Raw genomic sequence first — 20398 nt, forward strand, 5'->3', positions numbered from 1 at the left:
CACAAATCTGACAAACTAGCAGGAAGCTCAAGAGCTGGGCAGCTCTTACCACGCACCAGCACACCTTGAGCAGTACCTGTTCTGTTCTCATTATCTTATTCTGTGTCTAATTGGGACTCTAATTTGCTCCCCAGCTGCTTTTTCCAGGTCTGAATTCACACTGCTCTTGTACTCTCATCAGAAGAAATTCAAGCACCAACAGGTCATTTCTAAGCACTCCCCTTTTTGCTAAACTCTTATTAGCACTACACCCAAACACCCTTTTTGAGAACAGAAATTAATGATATTTATCAAAATTTGCTCATTGAAAAATAAACATAAATCACTAACTCTAGTACCACAACATCAATGCTCCATGCCACGATTGTTCCACAGATGCTCCACAGCCTTTTCTTAAGTGACCTAAGTTCTCTCCATCTTTTTATGCAAGTATGTATGTTTAATTTTTAAACATGAAAGATTAAATTAGAAGTTACCCACACAAACACAAGTCCTTTTAAAAAGGCTCTAAACACTGTATTTACATCTGCAAGTACTCACGTTGTTACTACAACCTTTATAACTGAGCTTAGGTTTGCTCCAAACAAAACAGGGTTCTCAGTGATAGAGGCCCAAGAAAAAGCCCTGCATACAGTTAGTCTACAAAGAATTAACTGGATTAATTAGCAAGGGATTTGAGAAGCAGCTTGGAGCTAGAAAACCAAAACACTAAATTGTTTAAATACTTTGGCATTGGATCAAGGTTTCTAGGCAGCCCTATGTTCCATTCTCTCCTTTTTTTTTTTGCTCGGTGTTTTAACACATTTAACCTGACGAGGTACTTTTTCATGAGATATGAATGACACTGTCAAAATACTAAAAAAGAAGATGTGAATTAAAAAATGCCACAAGCTGTTAGCAATTCTGCCAACATGTATGAGCCCAGGCAACATTAATTAAAAATCAATAGCTTAGGACATAAATAGCTTTTATCTCTGTTATAGTATATCTCTAACATAACTCTTTATTAAAGAAAAATAAAGAGGAAAAAAAGCCAGTGTCTATGCTATTATACTGACTGAATTGACCACAACAAAGCAAAAGGAATAAGGCAAAAACCCTGAGCAAAGAAACCCTTATGAGAAAGGGAGGACAGGCATATGAATGATTGGAATGCTTCAGCCTTGCACTATCATTAACACATAACTGGCTGGAAACAGCCACGCTGCACATACTTGGAGAACAAGTTACCAGGAAGAACATTCCATGTTTTCAGTGCTAATACGATTCTATACAAAATCCTTCTGGCCAAGGAAATAAAAATAACATGCACGTCTTTCTGTCAGCTAGAAGTCTCTAATCTGTATCCTCCTGAGTTTATTAATCAGTATTTTTATTTTGCATCTCAACTACAGATTGTCAATTCTCTGATAATTATAAAATAAAGATGAGAAAAAAGCAGGAAATTGCACTCAACCTTTATTTCCTTTAGCAACACCATCTTCAAACTAAAGTTACATTAGCAGGCATCAAAGCCAAAAGACTTAAGATTAACTAGGAACTTAAACCAGGGCTTTCAACAGCTGTTTTCACACTTGCAGAGAGCCAAACCTTTGAAAGACTCAAATCCATTTTCTAACACAATATCACATAAAGTCCACCAAGGTGGATGTGTAGTTTGGGTTTGTCATAACTCAGGACAACCATGACAATTTAGATTTCTGACAAGTTTCTACAGAAAACTAACATGAAACATAAGATGTAAAATCATACTGAAATGGAAAGGCTAAGCTTAGTTTTCTTTTTGTCCACCAACTCCTGCTTTATTCAATGATTATTAATGACAGGCATATCAAATGCTTCCACCAAGACACAGCAGTCTGTAATCAGTGATGAAGAACCCAAACAAATGGAAACATTTCACTGAGTTAACTGGAGTTTGAGTCCTACCTTGCACCTGTACTTCAGCACACTCCTGCTTCTTCCCCTCCCCTCGTCGTAATCCCAGCTCCCAAAAATTTACTGACTGAAGTGCAGCACAACAAAATCAAAGCTTCTATTCATGATGCCCAGACACCAAGTGTCAGGACAGGGAAACAGAAGTCCACACTTTTCACAAGATCTTTGGCTCTAACTTTTCATTGAGCTACAGTCAGAAATTATGTATTTAATTCTGAACTGTCCAAATTCCATTCCAGCTGGCCAAATTCCATTCCTCTGGCCATTTCCAGGTAACCTTGTTTAAGGTGCACTGAATACAAGGTTTTGTTGCTGCATTTGATAGAACACAATTCTTCATCTATAAAGTTAATTATGCAATCTTAATTTTTAGTAGAAGTACATTAGAACATAGAACTGCCTTTATTAGAGTTCCTTTAAACAGAATAAATTGAAATTCCATCAAGTTCCCTCAATAATGCTTTTTGTCATTGGAAGATACAAGCTAGCCCTTTATTAACATTTCAACTATTGTCTCCATGGAAGGTTCAAGAAAACAAAACAATTCTGAGACTTTGTTAAATCATCTGTCTCCATTTTACTTGATCATTATAAATAAAACTGAATAGAAGATGCACAAGTAATTTGTAAACTCTTTCAAAGGATCTGATTTACATTTTTCTTCTACAAAGATGAAGATCTCCCCATAACATGCTCCATTTGTGTTAAATATTAAATTAAGACACTCATACTACATATATGGCAAAAATGGAATATAATTTTGATATGTTTTGGAATTATTTTAAGCAGTCTAACGCTGTTTATAATACTGGTGCAAATACTGCCACCAGTAAAGAAACAAACATTAAAAAGGTGTCCTTTAAGCTTCCCTTTAAGGCATCTACCATAATCGTATAATTTGCTCTGGACATCATTAAAATGTAAAGTTAATGAGGATTCAGCTGAAAACAGAAGAAATGTAACCTATTTTCAGGCAAAACTTCTAACACTGCAATCAGAGGGAAAACCTCTTTGATGTCTCTTTGTCTCTTCTCATTAATTTTCTTTTGGTTTAAAAAAAACACAAAGGCTGTTTAAACTAAAAAATGCATAGAAGTTTAAACATGGTAATTATAGTCGAGCTGCAATGAGGTCATTAGGTTTTTAAAACTTTGAGATAAACAAAATTGAGATGTATGACTATTTTAAAAACATGTCAATACTTAATTTTAATTGTCCATGTGATTGATACCCACTGTATTGGAAGGATTTAGTCTGGATACAGAATTGTTTCAAGATGATTTAGTGAAGGACAGAATCCCATGGCCGGGGTAGAGCAAAGCAATCAAGAAATACATCAAAATGATAAGCTGTAATTACTGTATTACAGCATGCCACGTTTAGTATTTCTAAGTGCAACAAAACACACTTTTGCCATCCGTGCAAGAGAGATGGCAAATTGTGAGATTTTACTCTTCACAGTTCTTTAAGGAATAAAATACTGAACAAGTTAAAGAATTCTATTTACTCACTACATCTATTCTTGTTTATGAACACTGCCAAGGCACACACAAAGCTGCACACTTCTGTTTTAACATGCTAATTCTGTCCAGCAGAAAACACCTTCAAGAGGTATCTTTAATTACACAATATTAATGCACTGTGATATACTGTAGTGGCAGATATTTCTAGCAAATAATTTACAAGTAAATTTTCCCAAACACAAACTAAAAACAATTTTTACCATTACTGTCTAGAAAATAAGATGATGGATAATCACAGACAGGCCTTAACAAATACACAGGGCAAATATAATCTGATCTTTAGTGTAGAAGGAATTCAATCAAATGATGCAAAATAATCATATTTATAACACTTTTCTGTGTGCCACCTCTAGATAAAATGGAATGAGATGAGATTAATATATTATTTTGTGGCAAATGTAAAAAAAAATAAATGTTAATGCATTGTGGAGAGAGGTTACAGCTTTAGGAGAGGGTTATTTACCCTAATGAATCTTTTCTAGGTGTTTGATAAACTCTTCAAATTAAACTGAGTCAATGACCAAAAGACAAGTATCAGATAAAACCAGAAACTACTTTAGGTGCAAGTGAAGCACAACTCCAGGAGAAAATTTCATATTTACTTCAAGGAAAGTTTTGGGCACTGGGGTTTGGGGTTTTTTGCATTTTACCTTTCCTCTGCCGTGTTTTATTAGGATTTGCTCCGCCCTTGCCCCTGGAGCAGCTCTGTCCTACAGAGGTACAGCCCATCCTACAGCATGCACAGTTCCTGCCCCAGCAGAGCTGCTCCTCCCCTCCTGGGAGCCTGCCCTGCCTGTCTGCACCCCCTCAGTGCCAGACTCACACAGACTCCAAGCACTGAACCAACAGCGAGTCAAACACACAGCTCACCACCAGCAAACACCAGCAACCTGCCTGCCTCTGCCTCTGCCCACACTGTGCTGCTCAATCTGCCATTGCCTTCACATTTTCACACTTGGCTTGAGTCTGCTTTAAGTAATTTTGATAGGTGTTTCTCCACAGAGTGGGAATCTGGTTTTTTTCTCCACAGAGTGGTAATCTCTGGAACAGAAGATCTCAAGGATCTCCAAAGTATCTTACAGATAGAAATCGGAGACATTTCCTTAAGGAGTGCAACAATGTAAGAATCATGAAGAGGTCATGCTGTCACTATTTATATATTCTGAACCATGTGGTTTCAAAGTAAATGATTCTTCAAAGGAACCAAATATGGGATTGAGGTAACACCTGTAGAGTGCAATGGGAGTTGTGAGTTTAATTCCCTTCACCACCGCTTGAAATCCCAGCACAAATTCTAATGGTAGATGCTCCAGGCAGGAAAGTGTTCAGAAAAAACTCTCCACAGTATAACCAATTCCAGACAATAATATTATCAGTATCAGTTATCTCTTCCTATCCCTCTATCCAAGGTTATCATCCTCAAAATGGAAGCCCAACTTCCTTCATTTCTATTTCACTCTTCTATGAAATAAGTAATATTAAAGAGTAAATAAAAAGCTGTTTCCATCTTAAAAAAAGACATAAAAATCATCTTCCCAGGAGCCAAAAATGTGTCAGCATCTGGAGTTTTGACAAATGGTTTACCAGAACTTGCTAACCTAAGAAGGACCAAAACCTAAATTGTCTCCGGTAGCACAGAAGGTGGAGTTTAGGATTTGTTTAGATTTGATTTTGGGTTTTGACAAGTGCTGAAGTAAAACAATAGTCTTGCATTAATTTTACACTTATTTGATAATCATCAAACCTCAAACCATGTCTTTTAAACTCCATTTCAGTTTATAAAAAATCTAACACCCAAACTGCAAACGAACAGAAAAAACCAACACAAAACAAAACCAACAAAAAACCACAGGAAAACCTAACAATGTCACTTTTTGTTCATGACAAAAAATACCACACCAAAGGCAGGCAGCCCATGCCTTGGGCACTCTGACAGGCCTCTTTTTGAATTCCAGTTTACACTCTCTTCTTGCAAGGAACTCCCCATAACAGAAAGAACCAGCAATACAAATAGATCTCGTTCATCTTTTACTGCCCAAAGCTGCTTTGCCTGAGAGCTGCTCCTGAAGCAGTGCTCTGCTAGGTGCTCTAAAGCACTCTGTAGTGCTGCAGCTACCAACTTACACAACACCAGGCTAAAGACAGACACGAATCCTAAATTCCAGTGCTTCCACTGAAAACATTCACAGGAAGCATCATCCAGCTGTGGATGGATTTAGGGGACCGTGCTAACTTCAGGGAAAGGAACCACCCGAAGTCCCTGCTCTGAAATCTACAGGGAGTCTCCTTTAAAGTCATTACTACTTTGTTTCTTTTTCACCTGAATGACACTCGAATTGAAAGTCCTTTACAGCAATGTCTGCATCCAGGTTAACCAGAGATGCACTAAGCTTTGAACAGAAGTTAACACTCATTAACAAGATTACCTGTTGTGATTGAGAAGAACCAAAAAACAAACCCCCTCGGAAATGCTTATGACTGAGAATGAACTAAAGTTTAAACTGCTCCCTTAAATAAAGTCACACACACATACCCTTCAACATCAACGTTTGGACTCTGTTCAAAGTACAAACTCTTTCCAGTTACTGACATGGCAGCCCTATTCTTAAAGCTCCACAGTAAGAGAGAGTTAATTGCAACAAGTGCTCCACCAAATTCTTAAACACTTCAAATGATGCAGTCTTAAATGTTCCAGTAATATTTGGTATCTAAATTGAGTCTCTCGAGAACTCTTTTAAAGGAACAACCACTCAAATTCATCTATAAATTCAAGGAAAAGTATTGCTAGTGAATGAAAATAATTTGTTAGAATCACTAGAAAAACCCTCCCTAAGAAAGTTTCAGTTTAGCAGTTAATTCCAACCTGCAGTTAAAAAGGCACTAGCTGTCAGTCAGTTTTCTCACCCAACTCTATCATGAAAAGAAAAACTGACAGATCACAGGAGCTTGCCTTTGTAAACCAATTCGGGAACTTTCATGCTTCTTATTTGTTAGGTTAAAGGTTAAATTGCTGACCTCTGCCCTCCTGCTTAGCAGCCTTTCCCTTTTTCTGTAAAGCTTTATTTTGGGGCTGTATTTACATGGATTAGTCTCTTTTCACGCTAAGAAGGAATCTGTTCACAGCCAAAGCCTTAGTTCTGGTTGTACAAAAAGCAGTCACAATTATTCAGCAGCAGACAATGACCATATTGTGGATTTACAAAAAAACCACCTCAGCCATGGCAAGTTCTGTCCTTGCTGCACAAAACAATAGAAGAAAAATCTTATCAAGCATTCAAGAGAAAGCAAACAAAGCAGGCCCACTGTGAACTTGATGAAGATGTCAAGCTCCTTTAAAAAAATATAAATCAACAAAAGAGTTTAAAGTCTTGTGAGTGAGACTTTCTGTGCTGAATTTTTCTGTCTAGTTAAACAGTGCCAGCATAGTAATATACTTCAGATTAGTAAATACTTGTGAAATAGGAAAGACTGTAGACAGAAGGACTTAAAGCATGAAGCAAAAAGGCCAAAGAGTTCTCTTCCCACAAAATAGCTCACAGCAACAGAGAAACACTCAGATTTGATATTACTGGTTTGGGGGTTTATTAAACCTAGTACTATCAGATAAGAATACATCTAAAAATGTGTTAGATAAAGTGTATGATGACTTGCAAAATGACAGATTCTATTATTTTTCATAAGGTGAGTTTCTCTTCAATTGAGTTCTATATTTCATTTATACTGTAAAAACCAAACTGTAAACTGTCTTCACAAAAAACAGCTCAAACTGTGCTATTGACTTACCCTGACACTGCAGTCCCAGCAAGCTCTTTGTTAAAATCTTCCACCTTGTTTGTACTTAGAAGCAAAGCAATCAAATGGAAACAGAAAAACAAAGCAGCAGCTTAGGAGAATTAGAATTCCCAAATACCACCTACCTACTTAGCTTTGGTTACTTTTCCAATCCTGCTTTAGGAAGTTGCGTGTAGCAACACAACACTGTGAAGATGGGGTAGGAAAACTCGTGACATGGGAATTCCAGCCCCTTCAACAGAAAGCCCTTATTTAATGGAAAGAGACCTGAATTCTGCACTTCCTTTGATATTTCTAAACCTTCAACATTTTATCTATTTATCAATACAGAATGGGCATATTAGAACCACTAAAAAGCTTTCATCTTAAAAAAATAAAGGCTGCTCTGAGAGGTGCATGGGTAAGGTTTACAAGCCTTTGACTGATCAACTCTTACCTTAATCCTAGTCCAGTAACTTTGCTTATGTTCAAGAAAATCCTTCATCAGTTTAGGAGGCACTGCTCTGCTATGTAACATTATAATCTATAACAAAATCCAATGGTAGGGAGCAGCAGTGTGTCTGACAGAGACAGAAAGCTGCTAGTTCTCTCTACCTGTGAAAGTCCTACCACAGAAACCACGGTGACAACTGTAGAATAATTTTAAGGCCCAAGTACATGGTGACTTCCCCCAGTAGAGTTAAGGACTTCGATTAGTTTAAGTTATACATTTGTGATCTACTGGGGAGGGGGGGAGGGAGGGAAAGAGCTATTACAACCCAAGGCTAGAACATGAAAAGTAAAGAAGGAAGTACTTAAACTACTCACAAGCTTCTAGTAGGAACAAGATTAGTAGTACATGCTACTCTAGGAGCCAATTCAAATGCAAATTTCATCCTTTCACTCAAACAATGATAAACTACCTCAGAGTTAATAGTTTCCTTCTAAGATTCATCTCCCTTTTCAACTTAGCGGTATGTTTTCCAGAAAAGAAAGAAGCACATGGAGAGTCTTACAGCAAGACCTTTTAAATTCTGTCATAAAAGAAGTAGCATAAACTACATTTCCTTTCCTAATCCAGTGAACATTTGTTAAACTCTAACATGCTCACACTTTGTCCATGCGGTCGCGTTTAGGCTTCTAACTTACCATGGTTTTTTAAAAAACACTCAGAAAGAAATCCTTTAGCTGTACTAAACCATTTCAGCTTTTTCCTTGAACACACAGCAAGAATTTATGCTACACTCACAAAAAGATGAAAGATGAGGTCCTTGGAGAGAAAGGCCTTTTGGCACACTACATGGTAAAGCTACAGATTTGACATACTTTTATAATGTCTGCTTTGGCAAGAACACAAAAACCCCACACAAAAGCATGGTACGTCCTCCCAGACAGGGGTGTAGGGGGTGTTTTACTCTTGTGAGCATTTACTTTCAAATGCTCTCACTTCAGAGACTATTTTGATCGGTTACTTTAGACTAACAAATTCTCTTTTGCTATATGAACAGTTTGACAGTCAGACTACAATTCTCCTCACAGCCCTTTCTAACAAGAGAGAATCTTTGGCTGAAGTCCAGCAACAGCCTTAAATTTGTCACATCCTATTTTTGATGAATGATCTGCAGCAGTTTTAAGATCATAAAGTGCTTTGAAAGTTAAAAGAAAAATTTCACAAGTAGTAAGCTTTCACTTTCTTTATAAAGGTATTTAAACTAAATTTGCTAGGAGATCCTTTCTACTTCTGCATCTCAAAAAACCCGCACAAAACAATCTCCTGGCTGAGATGAAAAACACAGGAAAGAGTTGCAATGCACTTCTCTACAATGTGTCAATAGCACAGAACTGGCTATCTAGGAGTGCTTAAGTGAGCTTAAGCAGTTCTCTTCTGTAAAAGAAACAATAAAAGTTCTTTGTAATTTACTATCTCAGCTTCTGTGAAGTTTCAGTATTATGAAATGCCGCAACAAATACAAAAATCACAATCTTATAAAATGCTTTTTTCCTTCCTTTACACAGAGATTAAAAATAGGAAAAGAAATCCAGTAAAATAGCTGCATTTCATAAAAAGCTTTTAATTATCAACATCATGTAACAATTTCAATGCATGACAGAAGATCATGCACCAGAGACACAAAACTTATCAGTTTTACTTTGAGCCAATATTTTCCCTAAAATATTTCATTTTTACAACAAAACCATCGCTATTTTCCCCTCTTTTTCTGAAAGTAAATGTGTGGGAGCTGGTGAGAAGCATTAGAATTGCAAAGTTCCTATGCCTGACATACTTGTACCTCACACACACAACAGAGATTTCTCCCTAGACAAATTCCATGTCCTGTCACTGTAAAAACACAAGCTCTGCTCTCGTTTGCAGCTTCTCACTTTTGGCGAGGAGGCTCCAGAGCAAAGCATCCCTGCAAAGAGGGAGTCAGGGGAGAGGAGGCCTCTAAGGCTGAACAAGGAGCTCCTGGACAAACTAAGCACAAACAGGCAGCTTCCAGAGGGTGGAAGCAGGGAAACATGGCCTGGAAGGAATGCAGAGGAACTACTTGAACAGCCAGGCATCAGGTTAGGAAAGCTAAAGCCCTGCCAGAAGTAAATCTGGCCAAGGACATCAAGAAAAGCTTTTATAGGTACATTGGTAATAAAAGAAAGAACAGGACAAATACATGTACTCTCAGAAAGGGGAATAACCAGCTTCCATTGAAACACCATTAGGCAAAAAAATGGTTTGGTGTCATCAAATCAAATATATTTTTAATAAGAAATACTCATCTTCATGTGGCCAGTCAGAGTTGAAGCTATCCTGCTTAACAATTCTCAAAAGACATCACATTTACTTAAGTAGGAAAAATCTGTAAGTTTCCAAGTAAGACTTGTGAATTCAACAAAGAAAAGCACAAAAAACACCTCTAAATACAACTGAATGCTAGAATTGTATAATCTACCAAAGGTTTCATGTACCAAAAATACACAATGCTGAGCACAGATGATTATTATTTCTAAACAATCTTGAGGGGAAAGGACAGTGAGAGCACAGGAAGCTGATCCAGTGATCATTTCCAGTCTCAGTTCACACATTTCACTGTGGTTTAGCAAAGTTCTGCCTGGACTGGAATAAAACAATGTTTGCTTTTTCAACTTCTTTGGTTTCAATGACATTTTTCTCTTTGTACCTTATTAAGTGTACAAAATATTCCCCAGATGATCCTGAAGCTTACACTTCTATGAATCAGATCTTAGGATCACAGAATAACTGAGGCAGGAAGGAGCCTTGAGAGGGCTCTAGTCCAAACTCCTGCTCAAACACAGGCCAGGTGTGAGATCAGACTGGGTTCTTCATGGTTTTGAAGCAGTTTGGTCTTGAAAACCTCCAAGGATGGAGATGCACAACAGCTCTTGAGTGACCTGGTGTAATACACAACTCCTCGTTGTGAACAGGTTCCCCATATTCACTCAGAACGTCTCTTGATCCAGCCTGTCACTGCCCCTTGTTCCCCTGTGGCAAGCCTGGACAACCCGTCCTGATGGGTATGAACCTCCCAGAGAATACTCATACATATACCCATACATATACCCACATATATACCCATACATATACCCACATATATACCCACATATATACCCACGTATATACTCATATATATACCCATATATATACCCACATTTATACCCACATATATACCCATATATAATACCCATATATATACCCTCATATATACAACATATATCAACCCATATATATACCCACATCTATAGCCATATATGTACCCATAGCAGGGAATGCTGCTGCCCAGCTTCCCTGGAGCCTCCCCCAGGCTGCAGCAGCCCTGCACTCCTGTCTCCTCACACTGAAGTGCTGCAGCTCACTCACCACCTCTGCAGCCCTCCATTGAACTTGGGCTGGTTTATCGGTGGCTTTTGTGGAATGCAGAACATATTTTTCTCTTCTGCAGTTGACTGTGAACTTTGAAATACATTAAAGCTTAAAATTTCAGTTGATACTTCACAGTCACATGGAAACATCCTTTGCTACTTTCTCACTTTCCCAATTTGCTCTCCCATCCCACCATGGCTGGGGGAGTGGGTGGCTGCGTGGGGCTGAGCTGCCAGCTGAGGTTAATGCACGACAGCTACACTAATTCTTGAATAACAAAATGGAGGCAAGTTTAACCATCCCACAAGCCAGGCAATCCCCTACACTACAGCAGTGACAGATTGGAGTAATTCCTTCTCCTCAAGACCAGGTCAGAAGACTGGTACCAGAATTAAGAGCATTTTCAGTATCAACAGCACTATTATACTAGACACAAACTTCAGAACCAGCTGCCTTAGTTAATTTTGGGACCAACCAAACGGGGAGAAATAGTTTCAATCCTGCCTGACTATTTGCTTCTTACACAACTTTTATGCATTTTACTTTTCTCAACAGTAGCTGCTCCTTGCCCTATAACATACATTCCCCGACTGCAAGAAAAAGAAAACTTAACCTGTATTCTTAGGGTTTTGGCACGGAACAGACAGCCAAATCATGGACACAGATTACATGGAGGTTTCTAGGTGTGTATTTCTGGAATGGTGATTTGCCTGGGATACAGTATACAGCTGACACTGAACAACACAACTTTCACTCAGAACAGAAGGACAAAATATTTGGGTACACACAAATCTAAGGCTTCTGAGAATAAAGACCACCTCTTAAGTACAAAAAAATCAGTTGGGAAAAATCTCCTAAAAGATTCTTCAGAGAGAGTAACTTCAAAATATATGGCTAGTAAAAACAATTACTAAAATTCTTTTTTTAATCTCTAAAAAGAATTTCTGAAGATTTTGCACCTACAAGTGCATACAACAAACCTAAAAACACAACTAAGTGAAACTCCCACAGAATCAGTTGGTTTATAGAACAAAATGTATACTAAATTCTCCAATTAAAAACCTGTAAAGTAGTTTCCGTGCTTTTTAACCCACCTTCCCTCAGCAGGGAATTAATCCCTCCAGGGGGATGCAAACAAACTTCAAAGAGAAGATTGTACCCAGACACTAGTACTGTACAATGTAATGTTTATGGTCAAATTTGTTCAGATTTTCTGGCACTAGAATCCAGGTCAGATGTGCAGAAACAAAGACCAGTTATTAAAAGGGCTCCTGCAGTTACATCAAATACTTGTGATGGCACAGAGCAGTAGGACAAGCCAAAACTGTATTCCAGCTACAACTCCTATGGAGGCCTTGGCAGGCAAGGAAGGACTTGCAGCTATTTGACTTTCACAGACTGTAACAAATACACATATAAAAGGAGATAAATGGCTTTCCAGTCAATAAAATAGAGAAATCCTTTCTACTGGTTCATTACACCATATCTACCACACACACGTGATTGTTTAATAAAAGACAAAAGAAATACTACTTCAGTACATGCTGACTAATCATAATCATTTAATTGTTATGAACTTCCTTTTTGTGCCATTCTAGAGACTGAACCCTCACAACTGTACCTCGAACTAAATTTTGGCATTATGAATTTCAACCTTTGCTTTTCCTGCTTATTTGTTCAAGTTCCTCAGGTGAGATAAAAGTGCAGTCAAAAATTCCCAAATGTACTTACATGTTGGTTTCAGCAGTTATGGGACTTCTCTACCATAAACATAGGAATACTCATCAAAATAATATTACAGAAAAATACTTGTGTAATTATGACTTGATAACAATGGTAAAAACAGTTAACCAAATCATAAGCTGCATCTGTGCCTAATTTCCAGAGAAAGTCACTTGATCAAAGGGAAAACTATGGGAGTAAATAAAAATACTTCTGTAGACAAGTAAGAAAGAGGAAGTAAAAACAAATTCCAAACAAGATGTTTCAAGAGTATTTTTTTTTGGTTTAGAACTACCCTTTTTTACATGAGAAGCAAATACCAATCTTAAAAAGCACTTACTTTTTCAACCTCATCAAGAAAAGAGTTATTTCTATTTTAAAAGACAAAAAGAGACAAAACAGTCAAAGAAACCTGAAAATTATCCACAATCAGGTACAGAAACATAAATTCCTAATTTTTAGTCCTAATTGTTAAAGATTCCACAGAACAAGTAATTAATATATTTTAAAAGCTAGAACAGCATAATGCTAAATGTATTTCATTATCTCACAATATATGGTTCTTAAGAACAGTTGTAGCCAATAAAGAGGTAGAAACAGTGCAAACAGTACCTTTCCCAAGGCAACTGACTCCGGAGTGGGTCACCTCTGCATACACCTCAAAGGTAGTTTCTGGATTTTGTCTGAAACAAGAGAAGGTATTTAGCACACTGAGCATTTGGTTTAAGTGCACTTGCAATGAGGCAGTCAGAAAGGGTTCTCAGCATGCACACAGTACAATACCAACCAGAGAATCTCCATTTCTTGGTTTACAGCCCTGAGTGATTTCTCATCAGACCTTTGGAAGGTGCTAAATACAGGGATTTTTCCAGGAAAAAAAAAGGGATCAGGACCTTTTCACCCAACTGAAAAGTCACATTGTCCAACACTGAACAAACAGCATCCAGATTCACATTTTCATTACTGTGACCCTTGGGTTCAACTTCATGACATCTATTTGCCCAGGAAAAGAGGAAAAAAAAAGTAGATGCAGTTAAGAGGAGGCAAAATCACTTTCTGCACACACTACTGAAAAACTTAAGAGGCTGTATTTAGGATGAAGACAGTGCCCCTTTTTAATACCTGTCAAAATATTTCTAGCTCTCTGCCAAAAAAAGGCCATGCTGGAGAATATTACAAATGCACGAGGTTTGGTCTCATGAGACTCCAGTCTTAACTCCAGAAATTTGCCAGATGCATGGAAATAAGTGTGACAGTCAAAAACCATACCAAACTGAGCTAGAAGATGTAAATTATGCTTGAGGAAAGAGATTTACTTTGCTCAAGAGTTATAAATACACCAGCAGTAAAAGTAAAAAGTTAATGATATTACTATAAAACAAACAAAGAATTTAGTGTATATTTCCAGTTCTTACTAATTTAACTCTCTAAGTGATGCTCTGGAATTACATCTCATAATGAGCATGCAAAGGCAGCAGGTGATTATATATGAAAGAATATTTTGACTTTATTCCTAACAATTTCAGCTACTCCAGATATTTTTTATGAGATTAAAAGGACTGAAATCCTGAAATAAGGATTTTGCAGGTCTGAACATGTGACTCTTTATTCTTAGACTTTCTGGCTAAAATCAAGAATCAAAATTGCATACTTACTGTTCCAAATTTACAGCTGCTTGTAGAGTGACAATATTGTCTCCTATGTGTTAATGCAAACTAACATTAGAAAATTGCTGTGGTATAACTTACTTGTGAATTTTGTAACTTCCCTATAGCTAAGGACAAAAATAATGACAAAGTCCATAAATACATATACTAAAATTCCTAACTGAATGATAATTGAAAAATTAAACTCATCTTACCCAACAATTCAAACCAAACATAGAAGCATGTCGAGGAGTTCAGCTTAACTATTCAGAGAATTTCTATTATTTTTAATCCTACTTTAACACCAAAAGGATTAAGGAAAACATTTCTAACCGTGCCACAGGCCCACTTAGCCTAACTCAAGTGGCTCTAAGCCAAACCCCACACCTATTTAAACGGACAGAAAAGCTACCACTGCTTTCAGTAGAACAGGATCACACTCTCGGTTTTACAGAGCACCTCTCAGGAGCAACAATGGTTCACAACTCAATTAATGGTAATTTAATTTGCCACCAGTTCCCAACTGATTTGTCTTAAGTAGCTGCTTTTTCAGAAAACTACACTCATAAGTTATGAGAAATCCAAAGTCAGCTGTTACTGTGCAATATAAAAGCAAACTTGCACAATTCTCGCTGTGCTACTCAAGTTGCAGCCCATAACCTGCAAATACTGGGGGAAATGCTACAAATACTGGGGTTTAGCTCCATTCCTACAGCCACACTGTGGGGTGAGGATGGAACGACACCCACAGAGCACCAGAAACGTATTTTTCCTTTATACACATTGCTGGGCAGCCTTATCATACCCTCCTTGTTTATGTCTCTATTTTTAGCACCCTGTTTCCTTAATTAAAAGTTTATAAACTTTATATTTTTATAGCTAATGGTTAAAACAACAAACACCTTTTTAGTATTATGTTAGAACCCATGTTCAAATTCTTAAGTGAAAGCACCGGGTAACAGAGCTGGCAGGAGCACAGACCATATTCCAAATCTTTCAGACAAAAAGACATCACATTTTGTATTTTAATTTTCCATGACAAATGTCCATTTATTTCTATGAACAGTAAAATTAAAGTAGCCTTCCCAAGTGAGAAATTCAGTATTAAAGGCTGCATTCAACAACCAACACCTCAGTATGAGAATGAAGGCATTGTTGGATTGTGGCTATTTTATAACTTTTCAGAGGCATTAAGGAAACAACTCACTATGAGACTTCATACAGTTTGCAAATACAGCATAAACAGGATCAGAAATGTGTATTCTGTAGTCCAGTGTCACCTGAGCACTGCACAGAAAGCCCAGCCATCCTCCACTGCACAGAGCCTTGAACACACACCAAGTCCCCTCCTCCCAACAATCACTTACGGACCCATGTGAACAAGTGAACAATTAGATGCAATTTAAAAACTACATAGGACACAGAGGTACAACGAGACATAGTACCTCACTTATTTGAGAAGTAGGTTATTTCAGAAGGAAATGCAATAACTCTCTGTAAACTCTAACTTAGGAAGGAGCTATATGAGAAAATAATACTTCTGTGATAAATGCTAGTTGTATGAATTACTTCAAATCTCTGATCTAGAAATAACATCCGTTTCAAAGCAATCCATATGAAATCAAATATTACACTGAAATAAGATATTTCAAATAAGATATTTATGCACCTTTTATGATCAAAAAATGTAGTTTTACCAAACTGTAAGAGATTTCCTCAGAATAAAATTAAACCAAGCCCTTCTCCGAAGCTGGATGGCTGGAAGTACAGACTTTACATATCTACAGCCTATTTCGATTCTGTCAGCAGCATTTTTGGTACACATAGGAAAATGCAATAGCACTTATGACAGAAAGTATCATTCTGCTGAAGAACTGAGACATACGAGAAGAGTCTGACATTGCCTGATAATTAGTTGTCCTGTAACAAGACTTAGTTGCTCAACTCTTGCAGAAAGTAAATTATTAGCAGAAACCTGTAATCACTAATTCAATTCAGAAACTATAACCAAAGCCTTGATTAATTTCCATATATTTAACTTTTTTGCCTGGTATTCCCTGGGTAGATAATATTTCATCTTAGTACATAACAAACATTCTGTTAAACCTCTGAAAGGTTTCTCAGATGTACACTTGGCATCTATTGTGCCACCAGTGAAATAGAACCCCCTCTGGAAAGGGACATGCCAACTGCATGACAGTGCAATGCCATTCTGCTGAACAGACTGATATTGACACATTACTTAATAGAAATAAATAAGAAATCCTTTCTGTCGTGTAACATGGAGTTCAGAGGCTGGGGAGCAGTGACAGCAGCAGGTTAACAAGGCTCCTGTGCTGCCTCACCTGGCTGGCACAGAGTGCCTGGCACGTTCCCCAGACATGCCCCAACACAGGATTAACCCAGCACAACACTCAATGGAGCTTTTTTTTTGCCTGCAGCTACACAGAAGCCAAAAGCTTACAGGACTGCTGGCAGTTCCTTGATTTCTTTCACTTCAGTCTGATGCAGCTACTGATACTTTTCTCTAAGCAATCTTTCACTCAAATGACTCATTATTATACACCCATCAGAAATCTAACTGACAGATATGCCCAGGTTTCATGCAGAGTCTATCACAGTGCACACAAGGGATCCTGTGCCAAGCAGTTCAATATCCCTCAGTTATCAATCCACTGCAGGAAGCAAGGGATCAGACTGCTGGATGTTTACTGGGGCTCCAGCACACACTGGTGACACCCCTAAAGCAGATGTGCCTCACCCTACCCAGTACACAAACAGTTCTCCCATTTACACTTCCAACCTGTCCCAATAAGGAAGTTACTTACCAACATTAAAGTCCTTGCTGGATTAAACATCCAGCTCAGAAAGGCAGACCAGAAAAGCCTCTTAGTCAGACAGGCTCTCTCTCACTCTATATATTTTAAGACTGTTCTGAAATTTTGTCCTTACACTACTCAGGCACAGTGTTCTGTTCAAAGTGGAAAAAGAGCAGTTTATTATGTGTTGCTCAAGGCAAAGTTGCCTAATCACTCAGTAGACAAAATGCTTTCTCACAAAGTCCAAGAAGAATGAAAAGCAATGTTTACCTGGGTTTATTGCCTCTTTATTACCTTTACTACTCTGGTGATTGGGAACGACAAGTTCACACCGAAAGACTTAGCACAGAAAAAGTCCTTAACTCCACTGGCTGCACTAAGTATTTCTAACAGCTACATCTCCCTGGCACCAGTTTCTAGTTGGAGCATCTCACCTGCCTGACATTCTCATTTAGCAAAGTCTACTCAAAGCCCCACTCAGCAACCACACACCCAAAGATGGCAAACCCAGCCTGTGGATTCAGTGTGCACCACAAAACAAACTGCACTTAAAGTAAGCATCAACCCCTTAAAAATTTTAAGATAAGGTCATCATAACAAGTAATTTTGGATCATAACCTTGAAGTGATCCAAGCAAGGGTGACTGCTGCAGGGTCTGAAGGTGCAAGTCAGAGATACACTCTGCTCTGCTGCCGAAATACGTACAGTTTTCAATTCTACCTGTATTTGACTGTAAGAATTTAACCAGTTTCTCAGGCTTTCATTTCTCTGCAGCAATAGCTGAGAACATATACTCCAAAAAGGTGCAAAACTCAGACCCACAGTATGTTTAAGGAAGGAAGCAAGGTTCATTCCTTTCTGGAACCAACCAATTGCCACAGTGCTATCATTACAAACACTCATTATCCACTTACATTTTCCTAAAACACCCAACTGAAGAGACGTGTTTTCATCTATCCAGCCTATAGGCTTGGGAACACGAAGATGTGTCATCACACAAATTCTGTCCCCTCCAGTCTTGTATTAAAGAAAACAAGTGAAAAGTTAAAGCCCAATGTAATCCTGAAGAACACTGTGTTCAAGAAGGAAAAATAAGTGCTCAACCGCACTTGCTGAATAAAACAGGATCTACCTGGGTCTCTCCACTCTGTAACCCTTTCACACACAGAGATGTCAGCACTCCCTGCTTGGCAATAACTTTATTACACCTCTACCTGTGTCCGAGGAACTGAATTTTCCTGGAATGGCACACGAACAAACTGAGACTTTTAAAGTGAATATACCAAACATATCAACAAGGTTTACCAATAAATCAACCATCAATTTTATGAAAATTAAAAAAAAACCCCAACATTGAGGGCATGGATCTGCAGGCCCAGCACATCAATCACTTGCATCACTCCTTCCCTCAGACCCCTTTGCTAATGCACTTTGGCTATCTCCTAGCCAGACTGTAGTCCTTCCGTCAGCACACTCTGGGCAAAGAAATGAAGAAATGTGTACTCCCTCGACCCCTCCCCACCCCCGAACAGGCGTCGGCTGTGCTGGCAATGAAGATGTTCCCAACGCAGCACCCCCGCCCTCCCTCGGGCCTGCACCGATAACATTGCACTGCGCTCCCCGCCCGGCCCGGAGAGCGGGAGGGGCAGCGGGCTCGGAGTGAGGCAGGGTCGGCTCTGGCCCCTCTCCTGGGGCAGGGCCGGAGGGTCCCGCCGGGGTCCCGCCCGGAGTTGGGCTCGGACGGCCCGTCCTGCCCGTCCCTCCGGCTGGCGGGGCAGGGAGCGCTCTCTCCCCTTCCTTCTCCCTCTCCTTCTCGCCCAAGCCGAGGCCCACGGGCTCGGCCGGGGTCCCGCCCGCGCGGCCTCACACGGAGCGGAGGGAGGGCGGGGAAGTCAGTCCCCTTCTCGCTCTCCCGAGGGCCTGAAGCGGGGCTGGAGAGCTGCGGAGGGCACTCACTTGATCCTGGATCCCATGGTCTCCGGGGGGCCGCATAGACCCGGGGCGGAGCGAGACACGGGCGGGGGCCGCAGGGCCGCGCTCTGTCCGCCGCTCGCCCCTCACTCCATCCCGGCCCGCGCCGCGGCGCCCCGGCCGAGTCACGGCGCGGAGGTTGCCGGGAGCTGTAGTGCGGCGGGGCCCGGGGCGGGCGGTGTGTGCCTGTCTGGGGCGACCGGCAGGGAAAGGACCGGGCTCTGCTCGTGGTGCTGAGCCACAGGAAACCCGGCAACGGGCAGGAACTGATGCACAGCAAGTTCCACCCGAAAACGAGGCAGAATTCCTTCTCTGCGCGAGTGCCCGAGCACTGGAACAGATTGTCCCGAGAGGATGTGGAGTCTCCCTCGGGGGAATATTCCAGAACCGTCAGGACACAAGCCTGTACCATGTGTTCTCATGACTGTCTGGACAGAGAGGTTGCACCAGATGCCCCAAAAAGTCCCTTCCTACCCGACCTATGCTGTATCTCTGTGACTGTGGCCGGGAGCGCCGGGGGTCGGCAATGGCAATGCTCAGTGGCCCTGCTCCCCTCAGGGATATTCAGCCTTGAACCCCGGGCGGGACGGGCCCCGCTCCCCCTCGGAGATACTCAGCCTGGAACTCCGCGGCGGGACGGGCCTCGCTCCCCTCAGGGGGATTCAGGCGGGAGCCCCGGGCGGGACGGGCCTCGCTCCCCTCAGGGAGATTCAGGCGGGAACACCGGGCGGGACGGGCCTCGCTCCCCTCAGGGGGATTCAGGCGGGAGCCCCGCGGCGGGACGGGCCCCACTCCCCTCAGGGGGGTCAGGCAGGACCGGCCCTGCTCCTTTCTGGCCTCCTCAGCTGCCCCGCCGCGTTTAGCAGCTGAAGTCCGGCCTGGAGTCACACGGAACAGCAGTGCCAGGCTGGGACTGACGGGGCCAAACCGCGTCACTGCCTGATCCCGAGCCCTGAATATCCACTGATATCCAGGCCAGATGAGGAGCAGGACTGCCTTTCCATCTTGGAAACCCCCATGCAGAGGGGAGCTGTGCCCATGGGCACAGGCCGGAGTCTCAGGCCGGAACAGGTATTCGATGTCCAAGAATTGCAGAAGTCAAAGGAAAGAGGCAGAAGGAGGGGCTGGGAG

The 20398-nt window shown here is 40.4% G+C and overlaps 1 protein-coding gene across 2 annotated transcripts in view; it reads right to left on the bottom strand.

The window, feature by feature from the left end:
* DENND1A (DENN domain containing 1A) overlaps positions 1-19372 on the bottom strand; it is a 146430-nt gene extending 127058 nt beyond the window's left edge. For both annotated transcript variants that reach the window (XM_058038529.1, XM_058038528.1), the window contains exons 1-2: positions 19253-19372; positions 13444-13514 (exon numbers count right to left, since the gene is read on the bottom strand). In XM_058038529.1, the coding sequence (XP_057894512.1) occupies positions 13444-13514; positions 19253-19269 (88 nt within the window). In that variant the 5' untranslated portion in view covers positions 19270-19372. The remainder of the gene's footprint in view (positions 1-13443; positions 13515-19252) is intronic.
* Positions 19373-20398: the final 1026 nt, after the last annotated feature.

Source organism: Melospiza georgiana, chromosome 20 (assembly GCF_028018845.1).
Source record: "Melospiza georgiana isolate bMelGeo1 chromosome 20, bMelGeo1.pri, whole genome shotgun sequence".
NCBI classification, from domain to species: Eukaryota; Metazoa; Chordata; class Aves; order Passeriformes; family Passerellidae; genus Melospiza; species Melospiza georgiana.